The 15,512-nt window shown below is 35.4% G+C and overlaps 1 protein-coding gene across 1 annotated transcript in view; it reads left to right on the top strand.

The window, feature by feature from the left end:
* Positions 1–14,695, top strand: part of LOC150102859 (centrosomal protein 20-like) — a 109,589-nt gene extending 94,894 nt beyond the window's left edge. Inside the window, exon 4 of the mRNA XM_090397732.1 lies at positions 11,237–14,695. Within this exon, the coding sequence (XP_090253858.1) occupies positions 11,237–11,333 (97 nt within the window). The 3' untranslated portion in view covers positions 11,334–14,695. The remainder of the gene's footprint in view (positions 1–11,236) is intronic.
* Positions 14,696–15,512: the final 817 nt, after the last annotated feature.

The following is a 15,512-nucleotide window of genomic DNA, read 5'->3' as shown; positions in this document are numbered from 1 at the left end:
TGTGGGCACCATTTCACTAGCAGTGAATAACTATACGATGTATGGGAAAAACAAATGCTCAGGACAAATATAGATTTAGGGGAATTACAGCACTATGACGAATTGTCACCTTTTGCTGATTGGTTCGGATTCGGGAATAATCATATTGTGTACAAATCAAGGGAAATACAGTGATAAATTGAATCATGGAATATTTAGTGCTTTTTTAAGGTTTGGAAAAAAACGTGTTATATCAAATCAGTGTTAATCGGGGAGCATTAAACGAAGTCTTATGTATGTATATTTATATATATTATATATATAAATTAAATATTAAATATAAATTAAATATATTTATATATATTATATATAAATATATTTAAAAATATGTAATATATATATTTTAATATATTAAAATATATATACAGTTGTGCCTCGGTTAACAATGGCCTCAGATAACGACATACTTGGTTAATGACTAGTGACTGTAAGAAAAAAATCTCTTGGTGAATGACACAGGCTTTGGTTAACGACTCTTGATTATGTGAACCTCTATCCGATCTAAAAAAACAGAATTTTCCGATTGCACTCAGCCACGTGTGGGAAGACATTGTCGAATAGAGAACAGCCATGCGGCATAGCTGTGAAGCTCAGATATGTTTGACCCATCATAGCCAACTGTTTACGTTTTCCGTTTATTGTTTCTTTTCTTGTAGTGTACTGTGCTTTATTTTAAACTTTGTGTTATAAATCCGTTTTATGATGAAAATAAGTATTTAAGCATTTATTTTTTATGTGTTGGTTCATATTGACAATAAATTGATGGGTGCATGTCACTGTTCGTTCGCCATCAAAAGCCAAAATCAAATCTCATCTGTATAATAATCATTGTATCTATAAGCTGCTAATCAATGTATGTTACAGTAAATGCTGTATCTAATATCGTCGCCTTACAAGCAAAATGCACTAAGTCAAAAATTGCAGGTTTCGAATTTAACTTTTATTATTAAAAACAGCATGTAAGTCCACAGTAATAACTTTAATAAATAAGGTAGATATTTCGTACTAAAAATAATAGTACATCTTCAGTGTTACAAACAGATAGGAATAGAATACAAGTAACGAATATTCAGTGGCTCACCTATTAAAATACAATGCTGTCTCGAGCTAGGAAATGAAAGAAATTAATAAATAATTAATATTTAAGATAATTAGTTCTTTAATGATTACATAAAATAAAAGTATCCCAGATCTTCCAGAGAGAGAGGCAATCATTTAGATTTAAATTCGTTCGGTGTAAAAAAAGCTTCACAACTTTCTTTAAAGAGGCGTTCATATTTGAACCTGCATCTATGAAATAGAATAGCTTTATCCCACTGGATATTATGGGTAGTGGTAATACTGTGTTGTGCTAGACCAGACTTCTGAGGTTTGTTGTAATCAATATAATATTAATGCTCTTTAATTCTTTTTCCACAAAACAACCAGTTTGTCCAAAATAAGAAACATCGCATTCACAAGGAATTTTGTAAACGCCAGCCAAAGACAGAGATGACAGTTTATCTTTTGTAGAAGGCAATAAGAAAGAAATTTTGTTGATAGGAATACAAGTGGCAATCAATTGGTACTTTTTTAAAATTCTACCTATAGGTTCTGAGATTCCTGGAATGTAGGGGATTGGAACTCTGCGAACTATTGAAGAAACCTTAGGTATTGGAACATAAGATTCAATTATCTGTTGGATTTGATTAGGGTGGTAATTATTAGATACCATTAACTTTTTAATGATGGAAAGTTCTTGTTGTAAGATTTCTGGAGAAGAGCAAACTTTATGTGCCCTCTTAATTAGAGATTTAAGAATGCCAAATTTTTGAGATGTATAGTGAGCAGACTTTTTATGAATGTATCTGCCAGTGAATGTGGGCTTTTGAAAGACGCTTGTAGATAAGGTACCAAAAGAAGTTCTAGTAAGCAGGATGTCCAAAAATGATAAAGTACCAGAATTTTCCTTTTCCATGGTGAATTGGATACGAGGAGGAAGGCTATTTATCTGTTGTAGAAAGGTGGAAAGCTCATCTTCAGTATGTGACCAAATAGCAAAAACATCATCGACATAACGATGCCAAAGAGACGGTTGAGGGTGAATGGATGAAAACATAGTCTCTTCGAATTGTTTCAAAAAATAGTTGGAGGTGGAGACAAAGGACTACCCATGGCAGTGCCTTCAACTTGTTTTTCCAACTAAAATAACCTGAATGGATAACAAATTCGAAAATTTTTGCGATAAAAATAAGAATGTTAACTTTTATTTCAAAAACTTGTGGTAGCTAAAGTTGCTAAGGGAACTTCAAGGTTGAATGTCAGAGGGCTTCTTTTTGAGTAAATAGAAAATCTTTTACTAATTTGGATCAAAGAAAGAGAAATGGCGGGCGATACTACATCTCAAAATGCAATCTGTCAGAAAGCTAAACAGATTTATCAAGATATGTAAAAGAAGACTTCGGGATCAAGTTCTGAGGTAGATGATGATGATGATTTCAAAGGTAGCGGAGGTTGGTTTGACAACTTTAAAAAAAAGAACAGGAATTCATAGTGTGGTCAGACACAAAGAGGCAGCTAGTGCTGACATAGCAGCACCAGATAAATTTGTCAATAGCTTTACAAGAATTATAGAAGAAGGAGAATACCTATCTCAATAAGTCTTCAATTGTGATGAGACTGGGTTATTTTGGAAGAAAATGCCCAACACGACATTTATCACAAAAGAAGAAAAAACACTTCCTGGGCATAAACCAATGAGTGATAGGTTAACATTGCTTTTAGCAGCAAATGCAAATGGAGACTGCAAGGTAAAACCAATGTTAATCTACCACTCAGAGAATCCCCGAGCATTCAAAAAGTTCAATGTCTATAAATCCATTCTCGGTATTTTGTGGAACACCGAGAATGGATCTAACAGCAAAGCCTGGGTCACAAGAATAGAATTTAGAAACTGGATTCACGAAGTGTTTGGACCAACTGTCAAAGCCTATCTTGAGCAAAACAATCTGCCTCTAAAAGCCATTTTAACCTTGGATAACGCACCTGGCCATGCAACGGGCATACAAGAAGAGTTACCAGAGGAATTAGATTTTATCAAGGTGATTTTTCTTCCTCCCAAGACTACATCTCTGATTCAACCTATGGATCAGCTGATAATTGCAAATTTTAAAAAACTTTACACAAGGGCACTTTTTACCAGGTGCTGTGAGGCTACCAACATAACCCTAAGAAAATTTTGGAAGGAAGAATTCAACATTGTCATAGCAATTAGGCAAATTGTAAAGGCTTAGCAAGAAGTAACAATGAAATGTCTCAAAGCAGCATGGAGGAAACTGTGTCCTTCCTTTGGTAATGAAGAAACTTCAGATGAAGCACACAAATTGGTAAAGGACATTGTGGCAACTGCTCATGATCTGAACTTGGAAGTAGAGGAAGAAGATGTTGAAGAATTATTGGAGATGCATGACCGAGAACTGTCTACTGACGAGCTAAAAGAACTTTTCAAGCAGCAATGTGAAGAAAGGTAAATGGAAATTTCATCTGAAGATGAGGATGGAGAGAAAGAACAAATTACGACTGATGAAATCAGTGTTTTGGCAAAGTGGGAGGAAGTTCAAAATGTTGCTATGAAATGGAATCCAAACAAATCTGAGGTTATCAGAACTGCAGATCTATTGAATGAAAAGTTCATGCAGTTTTTCAGAAACATTTTAAAAAAGAGGCAGAAGCAAACATCCCTAGACATGTTTTTTACAGGTCCATTTGTCAAAAAACTCTGATGTGAGCCCAATTGTCCTTCTGGTGAAGATTGATAATTAAAAACTGTTTTCATGAACAATTCATTTTATTAGTGTTAATTTTTTTTAGCAAATACATATAATAAATAAATGATATTTACCATATTTTTATGACATTTTAAATGAGTTTTATCTGCATTTTTAATATGTACTATGGTTGTGGGGAAGAGCCGGAACAAATTAATTGATTTTCAGTTAAATCTTATGGGGAATCGCACCTTGGATAATGATGGTTTTGTTTAACGATGGTAATCCTGGAATGGATTATCGTCGTTAACCAAGGCCTACTGTATATATATTTAAAAAAAAAGTACACTATCAGTATTTCCATATCTCTTATTACTCCACTCAGCTACATAATTCTACTATGCCCTTCCATCTCTCTGTGTTATTTTCATGAGAATTGAATTCATGTAATTTGATGCACCAAACTATAGGTTGAAGATTACAGTGTATTTTTGCTGTAAATATCTCTGTCTCTCTTCCCTTTATTGCTCTAGTAATGGTGCATATGCACAGGCCCGGCTGGTGGCATGTGCAATATACTCAGGTGCCGCAGAAGAAAAGGCACTTAAAAGATGTCAAAAAATCGTCTTCTGTGCGGGGCCCTTCAGATCTTCCCGGAAATGAACAAATAAATTCTGAAATTGTATCCTGGACCTGATTATATCACTGTAATTTTTGATTAAAATTTACAGAAATATACCTAAAATAGTTCTTTATTTTTTGATGTATCATAAATCAACTTATGATTAATTGTTGAGTTCCGTATAAGGGCCATATCCTAATTTTAATCAGATCAGATGCATGTGGTCCGGCCCTAAAAGTCGGCTTACTACTGATAACTCATTCTTCTCGACATTCGAGCCTGTTATATTAGTGGGCTGTTAGGGCCACGTCAGCGACACAAAATAATCGGCAAACTCTCGAGTTCAATGCGAAACATTCTTGTAAAATTCTCTTATCTATTTACGTTGAATCTTCAAAATTAATTTATTTATTAATGCAAAATTAATGTAAAGAATATTTGAATAAATCTCTTAACTTTATATTACTATTTTATATTATTTTGAAAATTTATATAACTTGAAAAATTTGTATAAGCAGGACTAATCCGTAGATAACATTATACTGTAAAACGGTTTTCATTTGTTTTTCATTTCCTGTTCATTTTATTCACACTTTATCCAAAAAAAAACTTTTTTGGAAAGGCGCCAAGCATTAATCGCACACACAAGAAAAATATTATGCGCCGGTCCTGCATATGCAAATTAGTTTGCCTCCTCTCAAATGATTTTTTTTTAATGGACATTGTTCCTTCTAAGCCTGTCATGGTGTCTTATGAGCAGAAGTTGGTTTGGGGGACAGGGAAGACAGTGATTTTTGTGAAAGTTTATGACATACTTTACATTTATAAGCTCTCAAACTTATTTTAAAGCTGAGAGGTTATATCTTTTTATCTCATCTCATCTTCCTTTTTCTCCTCTTTTACCTTGCGGTGTCGAGGGTTTATTAATCATCGGACCTCAACCGTACATCTTTTTATTCGACTGAAAATATAATTGTACATAAAATAATGTAACTTTATGAATTGTCAGTTCATCTCATTTTTGTTGTCTTTTGACAACAGTCTTCATTAGTAAATTGTTTAGTATAGTGTCTTTGACAGTGAGTGGATGTCTGAGTCTCATGCATGGTCATGCAGCCGAGAGAACATTATGAGCTATCCAATTTCATTTAAGCTATCCAATGAGTAATGGATAGCTTAAATGAAAGGTAAATTTAGAAATAAATGCCCAAGTCATTGAAATATATTGTAGTTCATTATTAAAACACTAAGTAACATATGTAGTAACCATGGTTTGATATATTTGCATTTGAATTGTTTTCTTACAGATTGTGAAATCAGAGTCATCAATATTTATACAACTAGAAAGATAGATGCAAAATGTCAGAGATAAATATTAACCATAACAATGCTAATATGCTCTGCTCAAAACATTTCATGGGAATCTAGATTTGTTAACTGTTTTTTTATTTCTTTCTTTGCAACAAGCTGTGAAACTTTTTTCTTTTCTGATGTGCAGAATGGATCTTGCTTCTCTATACGTTAGGTTGTGCTTACAGTAGAATCATATTTACATAAAAATAAGTTCAAGCAAAATATCCCCAATAATGCTAATTGAAGTTGGTGCTGTTATTATACATAAAATCCCAGACACCATCAAAAATTCCCTTGATGAATCCTAAAGATGCAAAAAAAGAGGATATGTGCAGGCAAACCTGGACACACAGCAATTCTATCTTAAGTGATAAACAATTTACAACTTGTCAGATTAATGCAACTGAGTCCAAGTAAATTTTTTTAATGTATTATTTCCATAAAATGCTTCAGAATCTATACCAAACCAATGTCAAGTTTGGACATTTAAGGAAATGAAAAACTATGCATTTTTATTAACCTTTTCCAGAACTCTCATTCCCAGTATTTGCTTCTGCTGTATCTTAATTTTTTTTTAAGAAATATTGGCATTATTTTGTGAAAGCTGGCCTGATTGGCCGAGTCGTTAACGTATCCACTCTCCAGCCAAGAGGCTGATGGTTCAAATCTTGCCATGGACATTAATGTTTGTGGTTGTCCTATTCTGTATGGAAAGGGCATCTGTGACCCTACCACTTCTAGCAAAAGACTTCGCTGGCAAAACCTGATGAGATATGGGAGTGACCATATAGCATCTTCACTTCATATGTGAATCATTAACTAACCCCCCCCCCCCCCCATCTGTCTGTCAGTTTAGTCCAGTCCAGTCATGGATGCTGAAAATCAGTAGCATAACACATGCATACATAAAAGTATATGAAAAGAAAGCTGAAAAATTATTTACTAATACATTACTGCATTGTGTGATAATGTTTTTGGAATAAGAACAGGAAATGAAGTACTTTTTTTTCCTAGTCACATTGCCATGTGACCAAGAAAAAAAATGCTACCTTGGATGTCATATGATTGCTCCCACACCTCGTAGGGTTTTGAGAGTAAGGTCTCTGCTAGAAGAAATGGCACGGTCGCAACTTTTTTTCCCAAAGAATTAGAAAGACAATCATAAACATCCAGATAGGATTCGAACCCACAGTCTGTTGGTTGGAGAATGGATATACTAGCCATCTGGCCAACGAGGCTGAAAATTAAATATATATAACACACAGTTTATTAAGCATAAATTTAAAATGTATATGATAATTTTTAATAAAACTTTTATACAGGCATACCTCGTTCATGTAACACGTTCCAGACAGTTGTTTTATAACAAATTGCTATTTTTTTCTCTTTTCCACTGATCAAGGGTCCATTTGGCATGCTCTTTGCACCAATTTAACCAAGCCAATCTCTTTTTTTGGTTAACAAGGCTTCTTTTTAGGCTAACAGTTCCTGCCAAATGAGTCCTCTCCTGACAGTTACAGAGCTTGCCACAACTTCCAGAACTTGATGTTGCCATGGTGTAGACAGTGGCTTTTGTTCTTATCCCCTTCCTTTCAGCAGATCTGATTTGCTTCACTTTAGACAGCAGCTGTACCACAGGACACCCATTTAGCTATTTCATGAGAGGAATAGCCTTCTCTATTCAAAGTTGAGAATGGACAGAGAAGAAATTTCAAGTGTAACTTTGACATGGCTCATGGAAAATAGGAAGGCATAAACTAAATTGGCAAAGACTGACAAAAAGACAGATGGCTGGCTGGGATAGTTGGAGAGAATCAGAATTGATTGCAAAAAGACAGGGCTAACTGGAATAGATGTCTCAGTGCTGTGTGCCACTGACATGAAGACAATATCATAGTATTCACTATACTCCTTGAGGGTAAAATATGAATCAGTGAGAAATTCTCTCAAAGTTCCTCTTGATATTGTATCAATTTTATTATTGTGTTTCATTATTGTCCTATGAATAATGTGGGGGGTGCTTTAAGGGTCAAAGCTGTATAACTGAGAGGAGACCTCCACATAGCCTTTAAAGGAATGTGGAGAACCGACCAGGGCTTCTGACCTATTGTCCAATCCTCACCTTCTCGTGGTGCACCCTGTTGGGTATCTACTTGGATACTGAACGGACGAGGATGGGCTGGCAATTTGGGATTTAGCCGACCAAATTGTATTCTTATCGGTTAAACCAAAATCTAGAATGATGGTACAACATGACAAAATTTCATGCCGGCTGGGGCATCGCCCAGTTAAACAAGGCCCCCGTTGTTTTCGCCAGGGAACCAGGGCGAACAGCGAAAAGTCAGCTACTGGAACAAATCTGAAAATAAACCCCAACTCAACATCGCCAGAGTTAAAGATCGGTACTATCAACGTAAGAAGCCTGAATGGCAAAGAAATGGAGCTATCTGAGGAATTAGATAAGTACCAGATCGACATAATTGGGGTGACTGAAACAAAAAAGACCAAAACTGGTGAGATCTTTCTGAGCAATAAATACAAAATGTTATATTCAGGCAATGACAATCAAGGAAAAGAAGGAGTAGCCATAGTATTCAACACAAAATATGAGGCTAATCTTCTTGAATGGCAGTCAGTGTCAAGTAGAGTAATGTGGGCAAATATGAGAATGGGGAACTGGACAATCAGACTTATTTGTGCCTATGGTCCCACAGAAGGTTCTACTAAGGTAGAAGTGGAGGAATTTTTTAAGGCTTTAGAAAAAGCAACTGACACAATGAAAAATGAAAAGTTGGTCCTTGTTGGGGATCTAAATAGCAGAGTAGGAAATGATTGTGAGACATGCAAAAATATTTTGGGAAAATTTGGAGAAGAGAGCAAAGCTAATAATAATGGCAAATATCTGTTGGATTTCTGCTCAGGACATGGACTGGTTATTACTAACACCATGTTCCAACATAAAAATGTGCACAAATTCACATGGAGAGAAGAGGCTAGGAATAAGAAAAGTCTCATTGACTATGTTATTGTTGATAGTGATATTTTCTCCCTGGTGCAGGACACCAGAGTGTACAGAGGATTTGAAATTGGAAGTGATCACTATTTAGTCTTGAGCAGGATAAAATTGAATTTCATATTGAAAAGAATAACATGTAAGAAAGTTTTAAAGCGAATAAAAGTTGAGCAGCTCTCAGATGTGAGCTGTAGACTAAAATACACAAAGATTATTGAAGAAAAAATGAAAGAGTTTGAGAACAGGAATCAAACCTTGGAGATTCAGTGGCAAACTCTGAAGAAAACATTGATTGATTCTGCCAGAGAGGCATTTGGTGAGGTTGTCTGTAAGGATAAAAAAATCGGAACTCCCTGGTGGACACAGAAAGTTAAAGAGGCAGTGAAGGAAAAGAAGAAAGCATACCAAAAGTTCCTGTCAAATAAGTAAGCTTGTGCTCTTAGAGAGTATAGAGACAATTGCAAGAATGCTAAACACTGTGTAAAACTAGCTAAACAAAAGTCATGGGAGAACTTTGGCAAGAATATAGAAAATAAATATCAAGAAGGTGGCAAAATATTCTGGAGGTTGTTGAAGAAGCTTAAGAATGGAGGAAAGAGTGCTATAAAAGGAATTAGAGATGATAAAGGTGACATGAAAATGGGAGAAAAAGATATCCTTGAAGTATGGAGTAATTACTTTGAAAAACTGCTAAATGAAACAAGCAGTGATGACAGCACAGTGGTAAAAAACATTGACCAGGCATGCAGTCAGGAATACATATCCATACTTGAAGTAGAAAAAGCCATCAAAGGCTTGAAATGTGGAAAGGTAGCAGGAGTAGCTGATATTCAACCAGAAATGCTGAAGTATGGTGGTATAAGAGTCTTACAGTGGCTGCACTGCATAGTTCAGAAAGCCTGGACAGAGGGACGAATTCCCGATGATTGGAGTAGAGCTTTCATAGTACCCATATATAAAAAGGGAAATAAAACTGAATGTGAGAATTACAGAGGTATTTCCCTACTGAGTGTTCCTGGTAAGATCTATGCAAGTATACTTGAGAAACGGTTGAGAAGAATTGTGGAAGAAAAGCTTGGTGAAGAACAAGCTGGATTCAGGCCAAATAGAGGCTGTCAGGATCAGATCTTCACTTTACGACAAATACTTGAGAAAGCATGGGAATATAACAAAGATCTGTATTTAAGTTTTGTCGATCTGGAAAAGGCATATGACAAGGTGCCAAGAGAGAAGCTATTCAATACGCTACAGTTATATGGTGTCAATGGGGCATTATATCAAGCAATACTTAGTCTTTATTTGAGTTGTAAGTCAGCAGTTAGAATTGAACGAAGTACAGGAAGATGGTTTAATGTTCAATCTGGTGTGAGACAAGGATGTACATTATCTCCTCTGTTATTCATTATCTATATGGATCACATTATGAAGGAAAGTGGTATTAAACATGATATCAAAATTGGAGACGTTAATGTCAGCTCTTTGCTTTATGCAGATGATGTTATACTTCTAAATAAATCCGCTACAAGTCTGCAAGATTCTCTGACTAAATTGAATAGCTGTTGTAATAAATATGGTATGAAGGTCAGCAATAAAAAGACAAAGACAATGAAAATAGGCAAAATCATTGAAAATGTCAACTGTGTTGTGATTGGAGAACCTGTGGAACAAGTAAAATTTCATATTTAGGTAAATTTGAGGTTTAGGTAAATTTTGGTAAATGGTGGGAAGTCAATTGAATAAATTCATATGGAATAAGAGAGAAATTAGTCGGAACACTAAATTAGCTGTATACAAGACAGTGTTCAAACCAGTTTTAACTTATGGATCTGAGAGCTGGATCAGAAGTAAAACACTTGACCAAAGACTAGAGACCACAGATATGAGGGTCCTGAGAAAGATTATAGGCGTGAACAGATGGCATCAATGGCAGTATCATATTAAAAACGAGGATATTAGGAAAGAACTTGGCATTGTCAGCATTCAGGAATGCGTTAGCAGAGCTAATCTCAGGTGGTATGGTCACTTAAACAGAATGGGCGAGGAAAGATTAGCAAAACAAGTGTTCTCTGCCACGTCGGCAGCAAAACGACCCAGAGGAAGACCAAGATATAGGTGGATTGATACGGTACAAAGTGCCTTAGACGATAGAAATATACGATCTGATAATGTTGGAGTCTTGACAAGGAACAGACTGATTTGGAGGAAAATTGTAGATAGGAAGTTAGTAATGATGTAATTTTTTTCATGTAGTAGTGTCATATCATGTACACCCCTGGAGGGTACATGACAGGAATTTGATGATGATGATGATGAATAATGCGCCTTTTATTGATATGTTATTTAATGTATTTTGAAATTTAATTTATTAATGCAAGTAATCTTTAAATACTTGAAATAAAACTAAATACAAGAATATATATATGTGATCAAATTGTTTATTTTCTCTGTATTTTTTTTATGCAGTCCTTTACTGTACAGCTTGGTGGCATATTTCAAGAAGGACAGTGCAGTTCATAGTGAATCCTCAGCAGGTTCTCAACTTCGTCCAAAAAAATTGTGAAATTTTAGTGATAATTTCAACAAACAAAATTAATTTGGTTTATTTCTCCATTGTAGCAAATAATGCACCAAAAGATGTGAAGAGTTCATACTTTAATAAGGTTATTTTGTGTTCACTTTTAGCCTGCTATAATGCTTATTTTTAATTATTGCTTTATTATGAAATAGTTAAATAAGTATGTTAAGAGACAAATGAATTACAGTTATACTTTATACAACATTCTTGATTTTAAATGAATTATATATTATTTGAATTTGTTTCTCAGTTATACATATCACATTTAATTATAAAATGATATGAATCCTGATTTTATACCTTTTATCATGTACTTTTAGTATTGCACACTGTATAATGTTAATAAATTATTGCTGTGAACCTGCTAGAAATTTTCTGTAATTATGTATAGTCATATGTGTAAAAAAATAGTTTGCTTCAATAATCAGCTAATTATATTAGTGCAGAATTATTGTTTATTAGACATGAACAGCTTACTCAAATTGAGTCCTGTTTCCCATATTATACAAAAAGGGCTTAAAGTCTGTTGGCTATTGTTATTTTTTATTGGTATTAACTCAACACAATAGAAAGACAAGTAAATGATGTATTTGTTATGCTGCTGATATGATATTATATTTATATTATATTATATTAAAATTCAAAAATTTTAACATAAAAAGCAAGAACTAAAATTCTAGTGAGCATTTTGTGATACATATAGCCCATGGCCATTATTCTGAAGATGTTCATAGAATCAGTCTTCCTCATTATGGTAAATGAATACAACTTTACTTATCGAATAAGGAATTCTTGCTGATTCTGATTACAAAAGAATACAACCTTCAGCTGTTCAAACAAAATTGTACTGTCTTGTGACCTTTCATGTGTGGATCAGATATTTAAAAAAAAATTTTTTTAAATAATTTTCAGGTAATAACAGCTTCTACGTAGTATTGTTGCTAGCCGTAATGATGGTAGCATATGTATTTCTTATGTTTTTCTCAGCGGAAATTAAGAACTTCTTCCTATCTGTCCAAAATAGGCCATCTTGCAACTGCATCAATCAATTTTCTGATATATATCTCCATTGGGTATTCAGCATGACATTTTTTTATTATTGTTAAATAGAAACTCGGAAGGAGTAAGAGACTCATTGAGGAAGTTATTTTGTAGATTATACCTCTCCTTGAAAATATTCACAGAAAATGCACTCGCAGTGCCCACTGACAGTTTATTTATTATTATTATGATGATGATGATTCAAGACTCGTCGTGGGAGGTCCAACTTAGAAAACACAATGCCTGTCATACCACTCCTTGAACTCAATGACTGTTCATGCTCTTACCACTCTATCAGGCAATGCATTCCACAGTTCAATCACCCTCCACACAAAGAAACCACTCCTTACCCTCTTGCTCACAACTTCCTTGTGTAACTTCCAGGGATGGCCCCATGTCCTTGCTCCTTCCTGTTCCACAAAATGAAAGAACTCCTCAGTGTCAACCCTGTAACTACTTCTCAACAGTTTAAAAGTCTCAATCATATCATCTCTCCTTCTATATACCAGACTTCACATTCCCTCAGCCTATCTTCATAACTAATATTGTACAGTACTGATACCATCTTTGTTATCTGCCTCTGCACTCCTTTTATATTTATCTCTTTCAAATCCTGGGAACAAAATTTGAGCATAATAGTTCAGGTGTGGTCTGATCAGGGCTTTATACAGTGAAATGACAACTTATCTCAGCAGTTGCTGAAGTGATGGCCTTTCTGAAACTAGGGAAAACTCCAACTGAAGCAAAAAAATTACAGATCTGTATCGCTACTCAGCAACCTCTTTAAATTCCATGAACGACTAATTAATTTTGAATAGGCTACAACCTCTAATCAAACACATTTTATTGCTCAACAAGCTGGTTTTAGACCAGGCAAATCCTGTACATCACAAATTCTCAACCTCACTCAATATATAGAAAATGGTTATGAGCAAAAACTAGCCACAGGAGCAGTCTTCGTAGACCTAACTGCAGCATATGATACCATAAACATCTCACACTCAGAAATAAAATATACAGAATACTAGAGACTATAACCTTGTCCTCCTAGTCCAATCACTCTTGAAAAACAAACGCTTTTTTGTGGACCTGGGGGGGGGGGGGTAGGAAGAGCCACTGGCCTCTCCCAGGGAAGTGTATTTTCAACATTTACGTCAATGATCTCTCCATCTTTCCAGGAACTAGAAATTTTATCTATGCTGATGACCTTGCCATAGCTACTCAATCAAAAAATTTCAAGTCCATTGAAACTACTCTATCACTTGCTTTATAGTCTAACCACATATTATAGCAGTAATAAATTAAAACCAAACATCTTGAAACACCCAGACTGGCTTTTCTACCTTAACAATAAGGAAGCTACAGATTTCTTGGGAAGGCTCTAATATAGAACATTCCTGAAACCCAGTCTACCTCTGTGTGACTTTTAATCACACTCTTTCGTATAAAACACACATAGAAAAAACAAAGGCAAAAGTGAATGCAAGAAGCAATATACTAAGAAAGTTTTCCTCCTCCAAATGGGGTGCAGACACACTGAGATCATCTGCCTTGGCCCTTTGCTATTCTTCTGCTGAATATGTCTTCCTGGTATGGTCCAGATCCTTCTATGCTGAAAAACTTAACCCAGCATTCAATGAAAGCTGCCGTTGAATTACAGAATGCTTGAAACCAACACCACTAAGAGACCTGTATACTTTGGCTGGTATTGCACTCCTTCAATTCAAAGATCTGCATTCTCAGCTGATGAAAGAAGCAGACAAATGAATGATGAACACCACTCACTATTTGGCCAGACCACAGTGTCCCAAAGACTAAGATCCTGACATATCTTTCTAGCAACTGTTGAACCCACCTAAAAATCCCCCAGAAACAAGAATTCAGCAATGGCTTGCACTATATTCTGAGAATAATACTGGTATTCCAACATCCGAACATCTTCCACGTGGTGTCCTCTTGGACTGGAATACTTGGAAAAGCCACAGCAGACTTCAAACGACAGGACGTTGCGAACAAAACATCATCAAATGGGGCTGCCTCACTGGACCAAATTATTGTGAGTCCATGGAACACCTTCTTTCTTGTCCTCTTCTTCATTCACCTTGCACAAAAGAGAGGAACTTATATCATGCACAGAAAGAGCAGTTGATTGCACAAGATACGTAATTCACCTACCAAATTTAAGCTGTTCTCATTTGTAATGTATCCTAAATTTGTTGTAAATAATGTTGTACGACTTACTACTGTACCACTTGTGTTTGGCTATGAAATAAATAAATCTCTGCAGGTCAGCTTCCTTCTCAGTATTGCAGCAATTCTCTTGGTTATCTTCACCACCTTTGCAATATGTTCCCTGAATTTCAGGTTTCTCCACATCCTTCAGTACATTTCCTCCAGCAGAGTATGCAATCTCCCATTGATATCCCAAACTTTAAGACTGTCAAGTTTATTCAAATCCTCTCATAGGGCTACCACATCTGCACTATTAGTAATAACCCTTCCCAGCTTCACATCATCTGCAAACAACTGAATGCCCCCCCCCCTGCAATCCATTGACAATGTCATTAATATAAAGGTTAAACAATACAGGTCCCAGTACTGAGCCCTATGGGACTTCACTAGTAACCTTCTCCTTGATACTGCATCTCCCCGTACACAACTCTCTGATACCTATTAGATAGCCATTCCTGAAACCAATTCACTAACCTGACATCTAAACCAATGTTCTGCAATTTAAATAACAGCTAATCATGTGCGACCATGCCAAATATTCCTTTGTAAAAGTCAAAAAAAGAAAAAGGCTGAATATGCCTTTCCCTCTTCATCTGCTCTTGTCACTTTATTATAACAGGCAGTCATATTACTAAAATAAGAGGACCCCCTTAACAAATCCATGGTGACTCACAGATAACATTACCCTCATATGCCCAACACTGTATATGATCTGTCACATATGAAATACAAACTGGTCTATAGTTTGGCAATTCTAGTCTGCTACCACATTTATGAATGGCACTATCTTACTCTTCTTCCACTCCTTGGGTACCTTTCTCATGACCAGACTTTCATTGAAGAGTCAGGTCAATGGAGTTGTCAGTTCTTTAGCACATTTTCTCAAAACCA

Source organism: Typopeltis vanoorti, chromosome 9 (genome assembly GCF_054136105.1).
Source record: "Typopeltis vanoorti isolate ZY-2024b chromosome 9, IOZ_Tvanoo_1.0, whole genome shotgun sequence".
NCBI classification, from domain to species: domain Eukaryota; kingdom Metazoa; phylum Arthropoda; class Arachnida; order Uropygi; family Thelyphonidae; genus Typopeltis; species Typopeltis vanoorti.
Note: the sequence above shows the minus strand (reverse complement) of the source record. Positions and strands in the feature narration are given on the sequence as shown.